Genomic DNA, 19133 nt, shown 5'->3' with positions numbered 1-19133 from the left:
GGCATTGACTTGCGTGGGGAGAAGGCACTTCCTCACCGGGGACATCCCCACACCAACGACATCACAAGCCCATCCATCACTGTCCCTTTTACTGTTCTCATGCTCTCTACATTCTTTTCTTCTTCTCTTTTGAGATGAGGTCTCCCTTTCCGGCCCAGCAGCCACTCCCAGGCCAGATTCTAAGACTCATGAGCACAGAAGCTCTAACCTGCCACTGGGGCCATTTCTGATGTGGGTCTGTTCCTCAGGCAGCCCAGCTAGTGGTCTTTCAGGGCTCATACCACTGGTGAAGAGCTTTTTAGCCCTCCTACAATGCAGAACTCCTGAGCTCAAGTGACCCACCAGCCTCAGCAGCATGGACTTCAAGCCTGCCCTACAAAGCTCAGCTCCATGTTCTAATCTACTGGACTACTATGGGCTTCACAAGTAGTGGAGATTACCTCGGCTTCCTGAAGGCAGGTTCTATCTAGCTGGAAATGCTTAGGGCAAGCTCCCAGCAACAGCTTGTCTGAGAGAGGCTCATTACCAGCAGGTCAGTCATGGAGGGATGATTACACAGCCACTGCAGCCCACATAACGGAGAAAACGACTCTTGGTCCCATGAAGTCCCTTCTCTATTCCAACAGTAACCAAGGACAGAATGCTAAGAATCACAGTTTGTAAACTGTCTACAAACACTAATGAGGCTACTGGCATGCTAAATAGCTGACCCACAGTTACAGGAAGGACTCAATCCTGTCACAGCCTTGGCATTCTCCCTATGAATGATACCAGAAGACAGAAGGATTCAGGAGCTAAGCGGGGGCTGGAAAGTTCTCCTAGGAAAGGCAGATAAAGGAACCAGAGGAGCTAGATGTTATCTTGCAGCCAGAGGCAAAAGCAATCTCGTTTCTAGGGATGGCTGGTTATCTGATCTTGGTAATCAGCACTCATAATATCGGTCCTCTACAAAAAGATTACTATGAAGATAATTAACTGCCACTGAAATACCAACAACTACTGCAGAGCATGAGGCAGCACAGAAATTCTGACTCTGAATAAAATCAACACATGCTTTGATGGTCGCAGGAACACAGTTCCAGATCCGCAAGAAACCTCAGGAGCCATCAAATCCAACCTCCTCTTTTTACAGATAAGGAAAATGAGGCCCAAGAATGTTAAATGATCTTCCTAAGATCATAAAGAGGGTATCAGAGACAGGATTTGAACCAAAGGTCTCTCATTTCAGTCCCTACACTCAGTGACTTCAATGCAAAGGTGGAAGATATGTTGGAAACCAAAGATGCCAAGGGCTTGTAAACAATACTGAGAACCCTGTCTGTCACGAATGCAGGAAGGCAGGTGGCAACGGACAGGACAACACCACAAAAAAATGAAACTGACCAAGCCTGACCCCAAAGAAGAGATGTGAGAAAATGCCCAGCCCCCTCCTCCACTCCCGCTTCTTCACAGACATGCAGGACCAAGGGTGTGAAACATGGCATGCAGCATGGGTCTTTTGACATATGCGGGCTAGTTGTGCATACATCTCATTTTCCCTATTCCTTTTTCTATTCTTTATTAAAAAGGATGGCTCCCTGAAAGGGAGGCACAGTGAGAAATGCAGGTGATGCAAAAACAGAAGATACTAATAAAGTTATATTTAACAAAATTTCTAATTAAAAAACTCAATTACAACTGAAACAGTTCTGCGGAACATCTAGCTCTCAAAAATGAACAAATCTTTGAAATAAAAACAAAGACAGAAAACATTCAGATTCTAAAGTGAGAGTCATTTCCAAATCGGTGGTCTTGACCACCAACTTGTGAGAGCAAAGATCAAACACCAAATGTGAAGAATAAAGACAAGAAAACAAGCAAATGAGGCATCCAGCCTGACCTATTTAAACAAGCTACTAATACAGAAAAATGGGAAATAAATAAAAGGACAGACGTGCACTAGCTGATTTAAAAGCAACAGCCACACACAACAAGCACCCAGGCACCATCTCAGCCAAAAAAACATTCCATCTCTTTGCCAAACACAGAAAGATGGCAGCCAAGACCAACAATGGTTTACAACATAAACTCGTTTGTAAAATCTTACAGGGGATGATAGTGGAAGAACACAAGCAATATTTCTCAGAAAACTCATCGAGAAGGAATGTAGAGAAAAACATCTCTAAAGGAAGCTTGGCGAGAGGCCACACAGGCTGAGAGGATGTTTAAGGATAAAAGTAGAAGGATAAAGAAAAGGTAATAAGTGGGAAAGACCTGCAAATACTTCTACGACTACTTTTTTCCACCAGTGACAGGGAAGCTCATACATGTCTGAATCCTAACATCCCCCAATGCCCAAGGCAGCAGCAGCAGCAAAGACACTAAAGAAATTAAAAATGGGCAGAACAGTGAGAAGAGACCCAGGGTACGCAGTGGGGAACGTGCTGGAGGGGACACACAGCCAAAAGAGGGGAAGAGACCAAAAGCTTGGGGGTGCTTATTATTACCACAAAAGGCTGGCTAAGAAAATACAAGTGACTACCAAGCCATGTGCCTACTTTCCCGACTCTTCACAACTTTCATGAAAATAAATCTACATGTACATCAGAGTCAGCAGCTTCGTCACGGCCAGGGGCAGCATGGTGTAGGGAGGACAGAGGTGGCCTGGAAGCCAGGAAGACCTGGGTGCAAGTTCAGACTCTGATCCTGGGTGAGTCACAGTACTCCAAGCAACTCTCTTTAAGGCTCTGCACTGCAGAGAAGATATCGACTTTCAGTCCCTATTCTACAGCTTCATGGGTCTTTATGGTCACATAGCTGACCAAAAGATCCAACCCTGGTTACTGTTTGGTGACTTAAAAAAAATTTAGTTCTTAAGAGCAAAACACTGCCTGGCAAGCTCTCCCCCAACAAGGCATCTCCTATTAACATGTCAAAATCAAACCTTGAAAGGCGTTGGCAAAATGAGATGGACCCCTCTGCTCAAGAGCCAAGGCACAAGGCAAGGGACTCAGTGTGCTCCCCAAAATCGTTTACTACCATCCTGGAGGGCATCCATCAGAATCCAACTTGGAGGCAGGGAGATTCCCTAGCAATGGTGAGGGCTTCCAGATGCGCCTGTTTGTTCTCAATCATGGCAGATCCTCCCAAAAGAGCAAGACTCACTCAAAAATGTTTGGCTAAACCATCTACACAGGAAAAACCATGTGGGTGCTGAATTCCCCCTGCCCAGATTACATCTGGAGCAGAGAGGCCCTAGGAATGGATGAGATGGCCCAGAAGGAAAGCAGGCTGGACTGCCTTTAGGAAAATGCCACCCACATTTAATGACCCCAGGGTCTTCTTTGAAACAAAAGCCCGTATTTTAAACTTCAGTATTCTTCCAATACCACTGTATTGCTATGTCATGAAAAATCACCCTCTCTAGAGAATTAAAAGCTTCAGGTTCATCAAAAGGTGTTGAAGAGGTGTTTGGTCACCAGGAGCGACAGCATCAGGGAAGTCACAGAGATGGATAACACAGAAAGGGAGGTGGACTGATCATACAGCAGCAGTGACATCCAGGCCACCTGCCTCCTCCATCAGGAGCCACACAACGCCAAGACATGCAGAGAAGGCCCTCAGCTCACTGGATAGAGGAGCCTGAGGATCACAGATCCCACTGAAGCACAGAACTTATTTCTGCACGTCTCATCTTCCTTTATCACACTATCAACCCTATGAGATCGAGTGCACCTTTCTACGTCCCCGAGGTCCCAGCACCAGCACTGCAAAGAATGGACATTCGCTTGTGGGAGGAAGAGAGGAAGGATGGGACGGAAAAGCCCTCCCTGTTTCACAGGTTCAGTATTAGAAATAAAAAACAAAATGAGAATCAAACACCCACTGTGGTGGGTGTAACAAACTGCCAGTAGTGATGTGCCAAGTATCAAGGGCCTAGGCAGACTGAAAAGGATGTGAGTGGTCCTTGGGAAGGAGGGAGGGAGGGTGTGAGGACAAACACTGTAAGACAGAGAGAGGAAAGCGAGGAAGATGGCCAGGCCATGGGGAGATCTCTGCATCCCTGGTGTATTTACAGAAAGCAGGAGGGGCCGTTGCAGACTCACGCCCAGGCAGGGATGGCTCTGCTGAAGCACCAGGGTCTGTAGGACCACCCAGTGACCCTGTGAGGTGATGTAAGGACTGTGCCTGGTTTTAGAGATAAGAAAGCAGGTATGAGAGGGTTGCAGAATCTGGGCCCACTCATACGGTGTGCAGCGCAGCCCCTGTACTTCAAACCCCAGCCTGCAGTCCTTCCCCACAGCCAGTGTGCCGGGCAGCGTCTGGACCAGCCTCCCAGCCTGGGAAGCTGCCCTGAAGAGAGCGCAGGCAGCGAGGCCCAGGCAGGGGCTGGCTAGATGCACTGCTCCTGTTCCCCTGGAAGGAGCCCCATCTGCTCCGGCTCCTCAGCCCACACGAGCTGGCAGGCAGAAAGGCAGGAGGCCCCACCCTCCTCTCTAAAACTGTCCACCTCTCACACTCTTCTGGGAGGCCCATCAGGCAGATGCAACCTGGAAGAGGACAGGCCCCAAGCTCCAGTGCTGGGCTTTTCTTCCTGGTCCTGAGTGCTCTCTGCCAGCCCTGCTTGAGCAGTACCCAGCTAAGTGAGACCAAGGAGCCCTTGGCCTTCTCGGCCCAATAGAGGCTCTTGGCAACGCTTCCTCTCGCCCCAGGGGTGTCTGTGCCCTCTGGATGACTCCTTAGCCGGCTGCAAAAACATTGTGGGAGGATTCTGATTGGGATGGAGAGGTGCCATCCTCTGCATGACAGGGAGCAAAAGTCCCTAACCCCTCTGGGCCTCAGCTCCTTCCTCTCCACAGAGGGGGCTGGATTTCAATCCTCTCTCCCACCTCTACATGCCACAGTGCTCTCCTGTGCTGAGTTCTTCCCCCATCCCGTGGCCCCTCTCCCCAGGACCACACAGTCCCATGCAGTACTCTTTCCTTCCTGCACCAAGCCCCGGCTTCTCATTTCAGTAGCTCATGCCCAAAATGCCACCCACAAAGAAAGACTCCAGAAACTACTTCTGACTGTGTGGCACCCAACCATCTCAAAACTCAGCCCGCCCCACCCCATCCTCATCAGAATTTAACCTCCCTAAGGTGGGGGACCGGGTCCCTTTTCAATCCTTGCCCCTGGCAGGACAAGCCCAGCACCTTCATGCCCACCAGGTATTAGCTGAACTGAATCAGAGACCCCCCCAGAGCAGGCCTGGACTGCTGGCAGAGAAAGATTTGGAGACCTCAAGGGTACTGAAGGTCTTCAGAACAGACTAAGGAAGAGAGGAGAAAAGGAAGAAAGGCCTCAGTGGGCTGGTGTGCCTAGGCTTGAGGCAGTGGGTGGGGCCATACAAGGAGCTTCCAGCAGAGGCTTTGGGACTGCATCAAGCTTGCCTCGCTTTGGATAGAAAGGCCACTGAGATGCACTGACCTTCAAACTCCAAATGCCTCTGACCTGTACAAACTGTGGGATCTTGGTGAACCTTCCTTCCTGGGCCTCGAAGGCCTCTCTGAGGTGGCCCCCAGCTCCCCTAACCCTTCTTGCCTGGTCCTGCTCCTTTAAGAAGCTGGGGGGGGCAGGGGGAACAAAGGCACCAGCACGGAGAAGGAGGCTCCTGGGGCCTGGCTGAGGGCAAACAAGAGGCTTGGAGAGGGAAGGAGGAGAAGAGGAGCTGGACGGCCCCAGGCACTTACCGGACATCCATGATGCTGTTTCTCAGCCCATCTCGATGGCTCTCCAGGTGGGAGACTGTGAACGCCGGGAGCCGGCGGATGGCAAAGCGCTCATGCTCCCAGGCCAGCATGTCTTCTGCCAGGTTGATTTTCTTGTGCACCATAGAAAAGCTCACCTCTGGGAACTGACTGGCAGCCACCTGCACAGAGACCAGGCTGCTGCTTGGATGGAGAGGAGGGCGGGAGCCGGTGGCCAGAGACGGCTGCCGAGCTCTGGTCCTTTACCTGAACAGCCAGCAGGGGTAAACTGGCACAGGCAGAGGCTCTGGCCTTCCCCAGGGTGTGGAAGCACTGGCTGCCAACTCTGGGAAGGGAGATGGGGAGGGGAAGAGCACTAGCCCAGGTATTGCTGGCCTCTTGGAGGCAGTCCCTGCTCGGATCCACCAGGCATCCATCCCTCAAGCAGAACCAAAGAGGAATGTGGGAACCTGCCCACCCTCAGCTGTGGTCCTCCACGCTCCCGCCCCAGACCGTTACCATCTCCAGCTCTCGAAGGAAAGCATACTGCAGGGTCCCCTCCTTGGGAGGCTTCGACACATGCAGGTGTAGGCCATTCCCTCGGCCCAGGGTGTCGAGGCAGAGGACAAAGGCCACGTTGTCCTGCAGCAAACTGGAGTCTGAAAGAGGGTGGGGGACAGGTGATGGGGAGCAGCCAAACTGGCCCACTGAGCAAAGTAGCAAACAGAAGGCATCTTGCCGATGCTTGCCAGGCTGAGGCCTCCCAGTCCCTCCTCCAGCCTTTCCCCTTCCTTGGCCACCCAGCGGCGGCCCCTGACTCACCTGTGTGGTCCAGGTTGTCTTCTAGCCATCGCTTAGTGCCCTGATAGTTAAATTTGCCCCCACCAGAGGCAAAAAACAGAAGGTTGTACCTGGTGGAAAACAGAACTATTAGAACAGACTGTCAGAGCTGAGAGGGCCTTTAGAACCCAGAATGTCAGAGATGGGAGGGCCCTTAGGACACAGAGTGTCAGAGCTGGGAGGGCCCTTAGTTCACAAAGTGTCAGAGCTGGGAGGGCCCTGAGAACCCAGAATGTCAGAGCTGGGAGGGGCCTTAAAACCCAGAATGTCAGAGCTGGGAGGGCCCTTAGGACACAGAATGTTAGAAATGCCTTTACAATACAAAATGTCACAACTAAGAGAAACCTTAGAAGTAATCTAATCCAACCCCATTTTACAGATGGAGAAACTGAGTCTCAGAGAGGAAATGACAGTCATGAAGTGAGTTAATAGAAGGCCTGATTCTGGTACCCAGGGTGACTGGTTCCCAATTCAAGGTTTTCTTCCACTATTATGCATTTTGTGCTAAAGTGTTTATCCAAGATTCAGACACTAGAAAAGTCAATGAAAGTGGAAAACACATGGATAGACCCTTTATGTTGCTGGGGAAATAGAGATCTCTGAGTTCCCAGCATAGCTAGTCTGTGAACAAGACTGGCACCTCTTTCATCAATTCAATTCCACAAACACTGAGAAAGCTCATGAGGAAGGCTCCATGCCAAGGACAGAAAACCAAAAACAATCTGAGGGCCCTCCCAGCTCTGACACTCTGGGTCCTAAGGACCCTCCTAGCTCTGAAACTCTGTGTTCCCAGGGCCCTTCCAGCTCTGACATTCTGGGTTCAAAGGGTCCTCTCAGCTCTGACATCTTGTCTTCTAAGGGCCCTCCCAACTCCGACATCCTGTGTCCTGAGGGCCCTCCCAGCTATGACATCCTGTGTTCTAAGGGCCCTCCCAACTCTGACATCCTGTGTTCTAAAGGTCCTCCAAGCTCTGACATTCTGGGTTCTAAGGGCCCTCCCAGTTCTGATACTCTCTGCTCTAAGGACTCTCATAGCTTCTGTATCACATACATGTGAACACTAGGCATTAGGACAGCACTCTAATTCAGGAAGAACATATGCTGATGGAGAAAGAAAGGAAATGAATGAGTAAAGTCCGAAAAGAGCTTATTTAGGGGAGAACATAGCAGACAGAGCACAATGGATCTGAAGTCTCTGAGAAGAAGCTGGTTCCATCAAAACTGTCACTGACTCCCTCTCTCTGGGCCTGTTCCCTCATCTATAAAATGAGGAGGCTGGATGGTCTGACCTCCAGGATCACTCACAGGCCTTTGTTCTAGGTAACCCCAAAGAACAGAGCTAGCACAAGCAGGAAGAGAAGACACAGGGAGCTCCACTCCAGCTCAAGCCTAGGACGCACCATCTCACAAAAGGGTAATGGGCAGCCCTACAGATGCTCCTGCACGGTGGCCAGTTTCAGCCCCTGAAAGCATTCGAGCATTCACCGGCCACCTGTCAAGGAGGTTGCCATGGAGACTGCTACACAGGGTGCAAGCCTGGACTGGCTGAGCTCAAAGGTCCCTTCCAGCACTGAGAATGTAGGATTCTAGGTCTGGGTATGGAAAGAAGAGACCCGACTTTAAAAGAGGGCTAGGATCAGGACAGTGGGGGCATGCGGGGGCCTTGAGAGGGGAAAGACAGGGAGAACGGGGAGAGAAGAGGGCAGGAAGACAGGAGGGGAGGAGAGGAGGGCAAAGCCACAGAAACAGAGTGGGAGAGGAGGGAAAAGGGGGGTCTTAAGTGACCCCGGCTGCGCCCCACAGAGGCTTTCTACCAGTTCTGAGTCCCCAGGTCTCACAGGCGGCAGAGTGTTGAACCCCTGTGCTCCCCAGGAGAAGGCCTCAGGCCCACTTACCCCGCATGGGTGCGTTTGTAGGTATACAGCCTCGAGAAGAGCCTGGCCAGCTCCAGGAGCACGGAAATGCCGCTGCCATTGGAGTCTGCTCCATGGGAGAGCCACTGAAACAAAGCAGCCGCCTCAGGGTTTGGCTCTGAGCAGAAGGCGACCCCCCCAGCTCTCCCCTCCCACCCCGGCCCCTCCCACAAGGAGGGGGAGAACACGGGGGAAGCACTTACTGGGGCCACCCCGAAGGAGTCATAGTGAGCCACGATGACAATGGTAGGAAGGTCCTCTCCGCCCAGCCCTGTCAGCCGGCCCTGGGAAGAAAACCACCGTCAGCAGTGGGAGCAGAGGCCCCAAGAGGTGAATGACCACCTGAAAACAAAAACGGGCACCCTTCCACTCCCGCACACAGACAGCCTGCGGGCCTGGCCACCAGGCTTGCATTCCAAACTCTGAGGCCTCTCAGAGGCGGCTCAAGCTGCGCCAGTGCTGTCCACCACCACCACCACCACCCCCGGCACCCCAGCATTTATTAAGTACCTACTGTGTGCCAGGCTCTGCACTAAGCACTTCACAAGTACTCTCTCATCACAACCCTAGGCATTACTATCACCCTCCTTTAACAGTTGAGGAAAATGAGGCAGAGGTTAAATGACTTGCCCAAGATCACACAGAGAGGAAGTGTCTGAGGCTAGATTTGAATCCAGGTCATCTTGATGCCAGGTCCAGTGCCCTGCACACTATGGCACCACCTGACCGCCATGGATGGCTCCTGGCCTCTTAGGGAGGGAAGCAGGCAAGCCAAGACTGGGTAAAAGCCCTGCTGCGCCCTTCCTATGGGCTTCCACAGATCCCGTCACTCTCTTACACAAAAGCCGCACTCCCTAACAGCGACCTGGGGCAGCATGGAATAAACAGTCAAAAGAACCCCAGATATACAGTCCAAGAGGTCTGGGTTCAAGTCTCAGCTTTGCCGTATACTTTGTGACTTTGGGCTTACTCTGTGAGGCCTCAGTGTCTTCACTTGTAAAATGTTGATTCTGTTCCAACCATGCACCCCATGAGGACATTGTGGGCATCGAGGAAATTCACACACCATCAGTCAGTCAACAAGCATTCGTCAAGTGTTCCCAGGAACTGGGCTAAGCGCTGGGGATACAGAGAACGACAAAAACCGGCCCCTGTCCTCAGGGAGCTCCCCAGCTCACCAGGGAGTCAACAGGAAGTGACCAGGACAGAGGAGATGGAGGGTGAGCTGAGGCAATGCCAGCATAGTGGGGTAACAGCAGGCATTCAGGGCCCTCTTGACCTGACCCAGCCTGCCCGTCCAGCCTTATGTCCTACGACTCCCCCACAATGACCCCACTGTCCCAGAAGTGACCCTATGCTTGATGGCCACTAAGCTGGCCCAGAATCCTCTTCTCTAATCAGGCATCACCTCTCCCAGGAGGCATTCCCTGATCCCAGAAGTGCAAAGCAGCACACCCTCCTCAGACCTCCCTCAGCATTCTGAGCCTGCATCATTCACAGGACACACTGCCCATCGCCTGACATCCCCCAGCAGATGGACACACCACACCTTCCCAGCTAGAAGGTAAGCTCTGGGAGGGCAGGGGCCCCAACTTGTTCACCTCGATCTCAGAGCAGCTCCCCCTTAGGCCCTCCTAGAAGGCAGGCACTCAATTTTCTGTGGACGCTTCTGCTACTGGCTACTAATAAGTAATAGCTAACATTAATACAGGGCTTCCAGTCTGGCACTTCTCACTTGAACTTCACAACAACGTCGTGAGGTTGGCATTGCCAGCTGTCTTACGAATGAGAAAATGAAGGCTCAGCCATGATTTGCCCAAGGTGGGGTGCAGACCCGTGTCTTCCCCGCACCCACACTCTATCCACTACAGGTCGGTACCTCTTTAGTCACTAACCCCAAACCATCTGGCTACAGTCCCTGCGGTGAAGGCGCAGAAAGAAGATGAAGCCAGACATTCCTGGTGTGGAGAGAGGGGCAGGAAGACCCAGATGCACCTGGGCCCAGATGCCTCCTCCAGGCAAACCGGCAGGTAGAGAGAGGGGAGGGGCTCCAGTCAGCACTCCAGGTGGGGAAGAGTCACAGGGTCCAGGCTTTAGACCAGTGAGAGACATCGTGAGAGACCCTCAGGGGCCTGGATCCTTCACCTCCACTGCAACCTGGACCCTGGCATAGTCACCTAATGAATGAAGCCTGTAAATGGAGCTGTCCTCTGAATCAGCTTGCTAGTTGCACTAATGAAATATGAAGGATCACAAAGAAAGCCAATTATGGGAAGGTATGAAAATATTGAAGAGCCCAGTTCCTGGACCCCAGATTAAGAACTCTGAATTCGTCCAGCCCCCCGATTTCACAGATGAGGAAACAGGCTGGATCTAAGGTCACAGACAGCTGGGACTAGAACCCTGCTCTTGGTACTCTCCATCTGGGGGCAAGGACTGGAAAACCTTGGTCAGCAGACATGCCTCCATGCCCCTAAGGAGCAGTGCCCGTTGCCAAGCCACCTGACAGGCTCAAGCATAAACAAGGCAGCCCAGACTCTTCAACAGCAGTTCTGCACAACTCCCCCAGGCAGAAAGCAAGACGACGCTGTTCCTGCATCTCTGTCCCGAGCCTTTCCTCCCTTAGGGTGTCTGGGCCCTCGCAATGGGGCAGACTCTGCCAGCGCATCACCTCTACTTAAAGAGCCTTCAAAAGCCCAGATTCGTCTCCACCCTGGGCTAAGGCATAGCTACGGACACCAAAGGGGGAGGGGAGCATCAGGGTCTTGGGGAAGGATGCAGTAGATCCTTGCAAATCTGTAGCCTCAGTGAATTCAGGCATTAATCTATCAGATTCATATATTTGCATCAGATTTATTTTCATATTATCAAATCATGCATTTACTGAGCATACACCACCGCCAACTAGGGCAGGGTGGGCGGGCTGACAAAGGGAAGAGCTGTCAATGGACACACCACATGAGAAAGACTGAAAGTTGTCTGCAGGCCTCCTCCTCCTCCTCCTCTGAAGAGGTGGGAAGTGCGGAGAGGGGATGCTGCATATAATGCCAGAGATTTCTGGATATATGGACTGTATTCATTCTATGTAATTTCAATGTGATGATTTTTCTTTCCTCTTCTTCCCTCTAAGGGATGGCTCCTAGTACAGGCAGAAGTACACCAGGAAATTTGGGCATTATTAAATCAGTAAAATATATTTTTAAAAAAGGAACTTTCCTGCATTTCTACTTTTGCTCCTCAGTAAACTCAGCAAGGACTAAGGGAATGTGTCCAGCTCATCAGGACTGGCGCTGAGTTCTGGTCTCAAGGCACTCACCTCCACACTGGTGATAAGCCAGTCACTCACAGCTTTGCTCTGGGCCCCACTAGTAACCATCTGGAAGCCGTTGGCAGTGGCCGTGTGCAGAAGAACTGGAGAGACAAGAGGTGCAGAGCTCAGGCCCCACTCCTCCCAGCTCCCTCCTGGAAATCACTGTGAGCCCAGTCCAAGTTTCTCCAAGTAGAACCAACCCCACTGATAGGCTGGTGAGGGGAGGCCTTCCTCACCCTCTCCCCCCAGGAGCCCATGTCTCTGTAAATGTGGCAGAAGGGTCGTCTTCATCTCCTCACACCCTCTGAGGCCACAGTGAGTGTCCTCTACGGCCCAAAGCTAGCAAATGATCCTGGGGCTTGAGCAGAAGGATCCCAGCACATAATTCCAGGACAAAGACTACACTGTCCACCCACAACAACTTTTACCATTTAATTAGATAGAGATGGGAGATGCCAAAAAGAGAGACTAATTTAAAAATGCTGCCTCTGCAAGTCTGGGGGCAGACAAAAGGGGCCCACTGACTGGGAACTGCTGAACAAAATGGTCTAGGAATGTAACAGAATATGGCTGTGTCATAAGAGACAACAAATGAGCTGATCTGGTTGGGGGGGGGAGGAAGGGGAGTGAGCAGAACCAGGAAAACCACATCCACAATGACTACAATACCGTAAACGAGAAAAGCACCAAAATGTGCTGAATACAGTGTGACTGTGATGAGCAATCTGGAGCCAGGAAAAGAACTGAAGATGATCCAGGAGAGCTGGAGCCAACGCCCTCCTTCAACACTAGGAGAAACCGAGGCCCTGGAGGTGAAAAGCCTGGCCCAGGTCACCCAAAGGAGGAAATTCAGCTCTCCTCTCGGAGGAGAGGCGGGGTGGGGTCCAGCTGCCCATCCTATGCAGTCACCAGTTTGGGTGGCCAGGCTTAAGGGCTCTTCTGTATCACCAGGAAAGTTCAGTGAGTGTATATGGGGGAAGGGTGATAAGATCCCAAAGTGACTAATGGGAAAAAGCAAAAGCCATCAGTAAAACTGAAATTTTTTAAATGAATAAAATAAATGGGTGTGTTTTTTTTTAAATGTTCAATAAAACTAATAATAAAAATAAATTAAAATGCTGTTCTGTATTCCAGGAGTCCAAGTTATCCTAACAATTTTTCCCAGCTAGAGATGAAATGCTGATCCGTTGCTAAGTCAGGGAAGGAGGAAAGAAATGGGGTGAGAACAAGTCCAATCATACCCCAAACTGACGCTTTCCCAGGAAGTGAACAGAGGGCGGCCACCCCCACGACCAAATGCCCTTGAGAGAGACGCTGAGAACACAGAAGCTGCTGCCCGCCCGCTGCCAGTCCCTACCTTCTGCTGCAGATGCTGAGCCCTGGGAGGCCGAGGCAGCCTGCGTCTGCTCGTAAATGGAAAGCAAGGCCTCATCCTCCACGGCGAAGTAGACGGGGACGATGGTCTCCATGGCCAGCATCTCAGGCTCAATCTCCATGAATTGCTAGGGAAAGAAAGGAAAGCCCGGGCTCAGAGTGGACCCCATCCAACAGCTTCCAGCCCAACAATAACAGAGGTGGGCTAGGTGTGGGCGGAGAGCGTAGAGACGCTATCAGCAGGCTGCAGGCTGCAGGGGGACATGAGGAAGGGGTGCATGGGAAGTGGCGCTGAGGGGGCAAAGGGGTTAGGACACCGTGACTGCCAGGGCGGGGCTCCTGCATCCCAGAGTCAGAAGACTAAGCCTCCAGCCACGTGGCCACGGTCAACTTCTCCTCTCCGGGCCTTAATTTGTTCATCTGTAAAACGGGCGCATTTACACTACCTCGGAGGGACTTGTGAAGACACAAGGAATAAGAGTCACTGTTAAGCACCCACTATGTGCCAGGCTCTGCGCTCGGTGCTGGGGACACAAAGAAAGGTAAGAAATGGTGCAGCCATCCAGGACCTCAGTGCGACCCATGAGGCTCACACACTGTCCTCATCTGAACTGTCTCACCCTGTGCCCTCGGGCCTCTCCTGAACAAGACCCAGGGAAAAACAGCCTGGCAGACTCATCCTCCACCCAGCAGGGGCCCTGAAATGAGGTCAGAAGCCTCCTGATGGCAGGGCTGGAAAAAAAAGGTCAGACCGAGAGATGAGGGCGTGACTGAGGTATTATTACTGTTAATAATAATAATTAGCAGGGAAACCAGCATTTATATACCAACTGAACACCTGCCAAGTGTTTCCCAGGCCCTGTGATCCTCACGGCCACCTTGGGAGGAAGGTGCTATTACTGTCCCCATTTTGCAGAGGAGGAAACTGAGGCAGGCAGGGGTCACTGAACCCAGGCCCTCCTGACGCCGGGTCTAGGGGTCCGTCCACTGTCAGCAGGGACATCCCCACGGCACTTCTACAGCCCTTTGAGTCTGCAATGCCCTGACGCAGACGACCTCTTTGATCCTCAGCATCATCTTGGGAGCGGTCCAGGGCCCTGAAGAGACTAAAGAGGCCACGGGTCGGGTGACAGGGCGGCTCCAGTGAGGAGAAGAGAGGAAGGCTACAGGTGGTAATGACTCCTCAAGCATAGCGCCCGGCACACAGGAAGCCCTTAGAAACACCTCCATCAGTGACTGAGAAACGAGGACAGATGCCCCACAGGCAGGAGGCAGATCCCGGTCACCAAGGTGAGGACGATCATTAAGTGCCTTCTGTGTGTAAGCAGTGAGCCACCCCTGCCCTCAAGGGCTTACATTCTAACGGGGAGACAAGAGGAGAGTGGCGGCCAGGAAAGGGAGCTCTGGCACAGAGCAGAAGAGCAGGTGACCAAAAGCAATGGCAGCACTGATATGATGACTGTTTCCAGGGCCAGACTCAGAAGCAAAGCGGCAAGGGTAGTCCAGGACACACTCAGCATCAGATGGAGGGATGCCTGCGTAGTCTGAGACAAGCACTGACCCATGGGCAAAGCTCAAGGGTCCCTAGGGCCTGGCTAGAGGCTGCTGGTCACGGTGAGGTGAGCCAGCCATGGGGAGAGGCAGGAGAAATGGCAAGATCCCACGTGAATGTCTGATCTGAAGACAAGAGAAGAGGGGCCATTCTTCTGGTCAGGGCCAGCCCTCTCCCTGTGCCTGTCCTGTCCTCTTCCACAAATCCCCCACATAACCCTGGGCCTCTTCTCATCCACTGTCTGATGCCTCCATTCACATTCAAGTCTCTCTTCTTAAAACCCCTCCCTGACTGTGACCATGCCAGCCCCTCAAACTATCTGGCCTTCTCAGCCTTAGTGTACATGACCCCCCTTCAACTTCCACACTGCAGACCGGCCTTGCTGATGACACACCACAAAGCCTCTCCTTTCTGTCCCTTGCACAAGTGCCCCCCACGCCTTCTCACCTCTGCCTCACAGAATCCCTTGCCTCCCTCACACCTCGGCTCAAGCGCTGGTCTCCAGGAGGCATTCCCTGACCCCCCAGACTGCCCCTGGAAATCACCCTGCCTGAGAAGTGCCCATGCTATCTCCCCTGGGAGAACAGAAGCTCCCTGAGGTCAGGGAGCCCTCCCCTTTGTCCGTCCATCTCCAGCACCAGCACAGTCATACCAGCCCACAGCCTCAGCGTCACTCTCTGTTGTCCCCCAAAGCCAATCTGCTGTCCAGGCCTGTTGATCTGACCTTAGAAGCATCTCTCCCACCTGCCCCCTTGTCTCCTCTGACACTGCCACCCCCCTTGGTACAGGTCTTCACCACCCCATGGCTTCTGGGGGGCTGCTTGCCGAACCCACCCCACCTCGCTCCCATCAGCCACTAAAGTGGTTTTCCTCAAGCACACACACAACCACATTACCCTCCTCAACTCCACCATGTCCCTGTCACCTCCATGTGGGCCCTTCCCACTTACACCTTCTCTCTCCCTGGCTCTGCTCTGCAGTCTAGTGACACTGTCCTCTTGGCTGTTCCCAGAACACGATCCTCCATCTCCTGGCTCTGGCCATTTTCACTGGCTTATCATTCTCTCCCTCCTTGTTTCTGCTACATGGCCTCCTTCAAGTCCCAGCTAAAATCCTGCCTTCTATATGAGCCTTTCCCAATTCTCCTTCAGACTGTGAGGGAAGGAGGAGCTGCATGAGAACACGGATTGTTTTCTGCCTTTCTATATATCTCCCCAGACCAGTGCCTGGCACACAGTAGGTGCTTAATGTTTATTAACGGACTTAATAAATGCTTGCTGTTGACTGACTACACTAGTAGAGAAAGGACCCACATGGAATCACTAAAATACAAAACCTGGGGGACTGTGAATGTAGGGGACAGAGCATGGAAGAAGGACAGGGATCAAGGAAGACAAGAAGAGTGACTAATGCCCACAGCCCATAATCAAAGGATTGCCAGAAGTTCTGAATGCCATTCAGTCCAACTCTATCCTTCTAGAGATGGGGAAACTGAGACCCATCGAGCAAAAAGGGTCCCCTGGCAGTGAGTGACAGAAGCAGGTTTGGAAGCCTAGTCTGCTGAGTCCAAACATTGCTGAACAAACCCAAGGGTGGGGAGGTCGGGCTCGTGGGGAGAGCGTGCAGCTGAATATGGCCAAGGCAGTGGAGGGATGGGGAGGGGAAGGGGTGATGGGGTGACAGTACGCACTCGGATGACATCCTGAGGCACAGCAGCCATGGCCCGAGGCAGGATGATGACCACAGCCCCAGCCGACTGCCTGAGGGCCTTCTGGTACTGCTCATAGGAGAAATCCACCAGCCGCATCATGACACAGCGGCGACTCAGCACATCCGCCTCGACTGTCCTCGCCTCTGTGTTGAGCACTGCATTTCTGGTGCCTGTGAAGAGGGAGAAAGCAGAGGAGCCCTCAGTCACTGAAGAAGCTCTCCCCATCCCGGGGATCCCACAAAGGACTAGCATCTGCTAGGCGCACCTGGAAGCCAAAAGTCTGGGTTTAAATGAATCGAGCGACGAAACTGATGAAGCACCTACTATGGTGCCATATACCAAGTACCAAAAATCAAACAACCCCCTACTTGAAAGGAGCTGACATCCTCACAGGGGAGACAAGGACACCTGTAGATGTATATATAGCACAAACATACTAAACAGTTAAATACAAGGTAATTTGGGAACATCTGGGGGATCAGGAGAAGCTTCATGCAGAAGATGGTGCCTGAACTGCATCTCAAAGGAAGAGGGACTACTCCTGGCCAGCACGAAGGCCCAGGGGCTGTCCTGGGTAAGGACCAGAAAGAAGGCCAGTCTGCCTGGAAGACAAGAGTCCAAGAAAAGGAACTCTGTCCAATGAAGCTGGAAAGTCAGGTTAGACACATATATCGTGCTGTAAGAAATGATGAAGGAGGCAAAGAAGAAACTAAATTACCACTTTTGGCAGACGATATGATAATTTACTTAGAGAATCCTAGAGAATCAAGTAAAAAACTACTTGAAATAATAAACAACTTTAGCAAAGTTGCAGGATATAAAATAAACCCACATAAATCCTCGGCATTCCTATACATTACTAACAAAGCCCAACAGCAAGAGATAGAAAGAGAAATTCCATTCAAAATTACTGTAGACACTATAAAATATTTGGGAGTCTATCAGCCAAGACAAACCCAGGGCCTATATGAACATAATTATGAAACTGTTTTCACACAAATAAAGAAAGATCAAAATAAATGGAAAAATATCAGTTGCTCATGGTTAGGCTGAGCTAATATAATAAAATGACAATTTTACCTAAATTAATTTATCTATTCAGTGCCACACCAATCAAACTACCAAAAAATTATTTTACAGAGCTGAATAAAATAATAACAAAATTCATCTGGAAAACAAGAGGTCTAGAATATCTAGGGAATTAATGAAAAGAAATGCTAGGGAAGGTGGCCTGGACATACCAGATATTAAACTGTACTATAAAGCAGCAGTCACCAAAACCACTTGGTACTGGCTAAGAAACAGTCATGGAACAGTAGAACAAGGTATGTACACAAGATGGAGAAGTCAACGACTATAGCAATCTACTCTTTGATAAACCCTAAGAATCCAGCTTCTGGGCTAAGAATTCACTATTTCACAAAAACTGCTGGGAAAACTGGAAAATAGTAGGGCAGAAACTGGGCATAGACCAATTATCTTACACCATATACCAAAAAAAAGTCAAAATGGGTTCATGATTTAGGAGTAAAGGCTGATATTACAAGCAATTTGGGAGAGCAAGGAATAGTTTACCTATCAGATTTATGAGAAAGAAAAGAATTTACGACACAACAAGAGATAGAGAGCACTACAAAAAGCAAAATGGATAATTTTGATTATGTTAAATAGAAAAGTTTTTGTATAAAAAAAGCCAGTGCAACAAAGATTAGGAGGGAAGCAGAAAACTGGGAGAAAATCTTTACAACTAGTGTCTCTGATAAAGGCCTCATCTCTAAAACATACAGGGAATTGAGCCAAATTTATAGAAATATAAGCCATTCCCCAATTGAGAAATGGTCAAAGGATATGAACAGGCAGTTTTCAGAGGAAGAAATTAAAGCTATCTATAAGCATATGAAAAAATGCTCTAAATCACTACTGATTAGAGAAATGCAAATCAAAACAACTCTTAGATACCACATCTCTCCTGTCAGATTGGCTAAAATAACAAAACAGGAAAATGATAAATGCTGGAGAGGATGTGGGAAAATTGGAACATTGTTGCATGGCTAGTGGAGTTGTGAGATGATCCAGGCATTTTGGAGAGTAATTTGGAACTATGCCCAAAGGGCCACAGGAATGTTCATACCCTTTGACCCAGCAATACCACTTCTAGGGTTGTATCCCAAAGAAATCACACAAGTGGGAAAAGGACCCATACGTACAAGGATATTTATAGCGGCTCTTTTTGTGGCAGCTAAGAATTGGAAATCAAAGGGATGCCCATCAATTGGGGAATGGCTGAACAAGCTGTGGTATATGAAGGTAATGGAATACTATTGTGCTATAAGAAATGGGGAAGATACGGACTTCATAACAACCTGGAAAAACCTACACGACATAATACTGAGTGAGCGGAGCAGAGCCAGGAGAACATTGTACACAACCACAGATACATGGATTCCGAGAGGACCAACCCTGACAGACTTTGCTCTTCTCAGCAACACAAGGTGCCGGCACAACTCCAAAGGACTCACGATGGAGAATGCTATCTATGTCCAGAAAAAGAACTATGAAGTTTGAATGCAGAGTGAGGCACACTTCATGCTCGCCTTTTTCTCTTCTCTTTGGTTTTTGTTTTTGGGTTTTTTTTTTTTTGGTTCTGTTTCTTCTTTCTCATGATTCATTCCATTGGTCGTAATTCTTCTCCGCAACTTGACTAGTGTATAAATTAATTCAATGC

At 50.5% G+C, this 19133-nt stretch overlaps 1 protein-coding gene across 2 annotated transcripts in view; it reads right to left on the bottom strand.

Annotated features, from left to right (window-relative positions):
• Positions 1 to 19133, bottom strand: part of NCLN (nicalin) — a 42722-nt gene that overhangs the window by 13420 nt on the left and 10169 nt on the right. For both annotated transcript variants that reach the window (XM_036735256.1, XM_036735267.1), the window contains exons 2-9: positions 16388 to 16578; positions 13129 to 13273; positions 11778 to 11872; positions 8665 to 8745; positions 8444 to 8547; positions 6531 to 6619; positions 6228 to 6367; positions 5712 to 5890 (exon numbers count right to left, since the gene is read on the bottom strand). In XM_036735256.1, the coding sequence (XP_036591151.1) occupies positions 5712 to 5890; positions 6228 to 6367; positions 6531 to 6619; positions 8444 to 8547; positions 8665 to 8745; positions 11778 to 11872; positions 13129 to 13273; positions 16388 to 16578 (1024 nt within the window). The remainder of the gene's footprint in view (positions 1 to 5711; positions 5891 to 6227; positions 6368 to 6530; positions 6620 to 8443; positions 8548 to 8664; positions 8746 to 11777; positions 11873 to 13128; positions 13274 to 16387; positions 16579 to 19133) is intronic.

The sequence above is a fragment of the Trichosurus vulpecula genome, chromosome 1, assembly GCF_011100635.1.
Source record: "Trichosurus vulpecula isolate mTriVul1 chromosome 1, mTriVul1.pri, whole genome shotgun sequence".
NCBI classification, from domain to species: Eukaryota; Metazoa; Chordata; class Mammalia; order Diprotodontia; family Phalangeridae; genus Trichosurus; species Trichosurus vulpecula.
The sequence above is the reverse complement of the archived record's forward strand: the minus strand, read 5'-3'. Positions and strand labels throughout refer to the sequence as shown.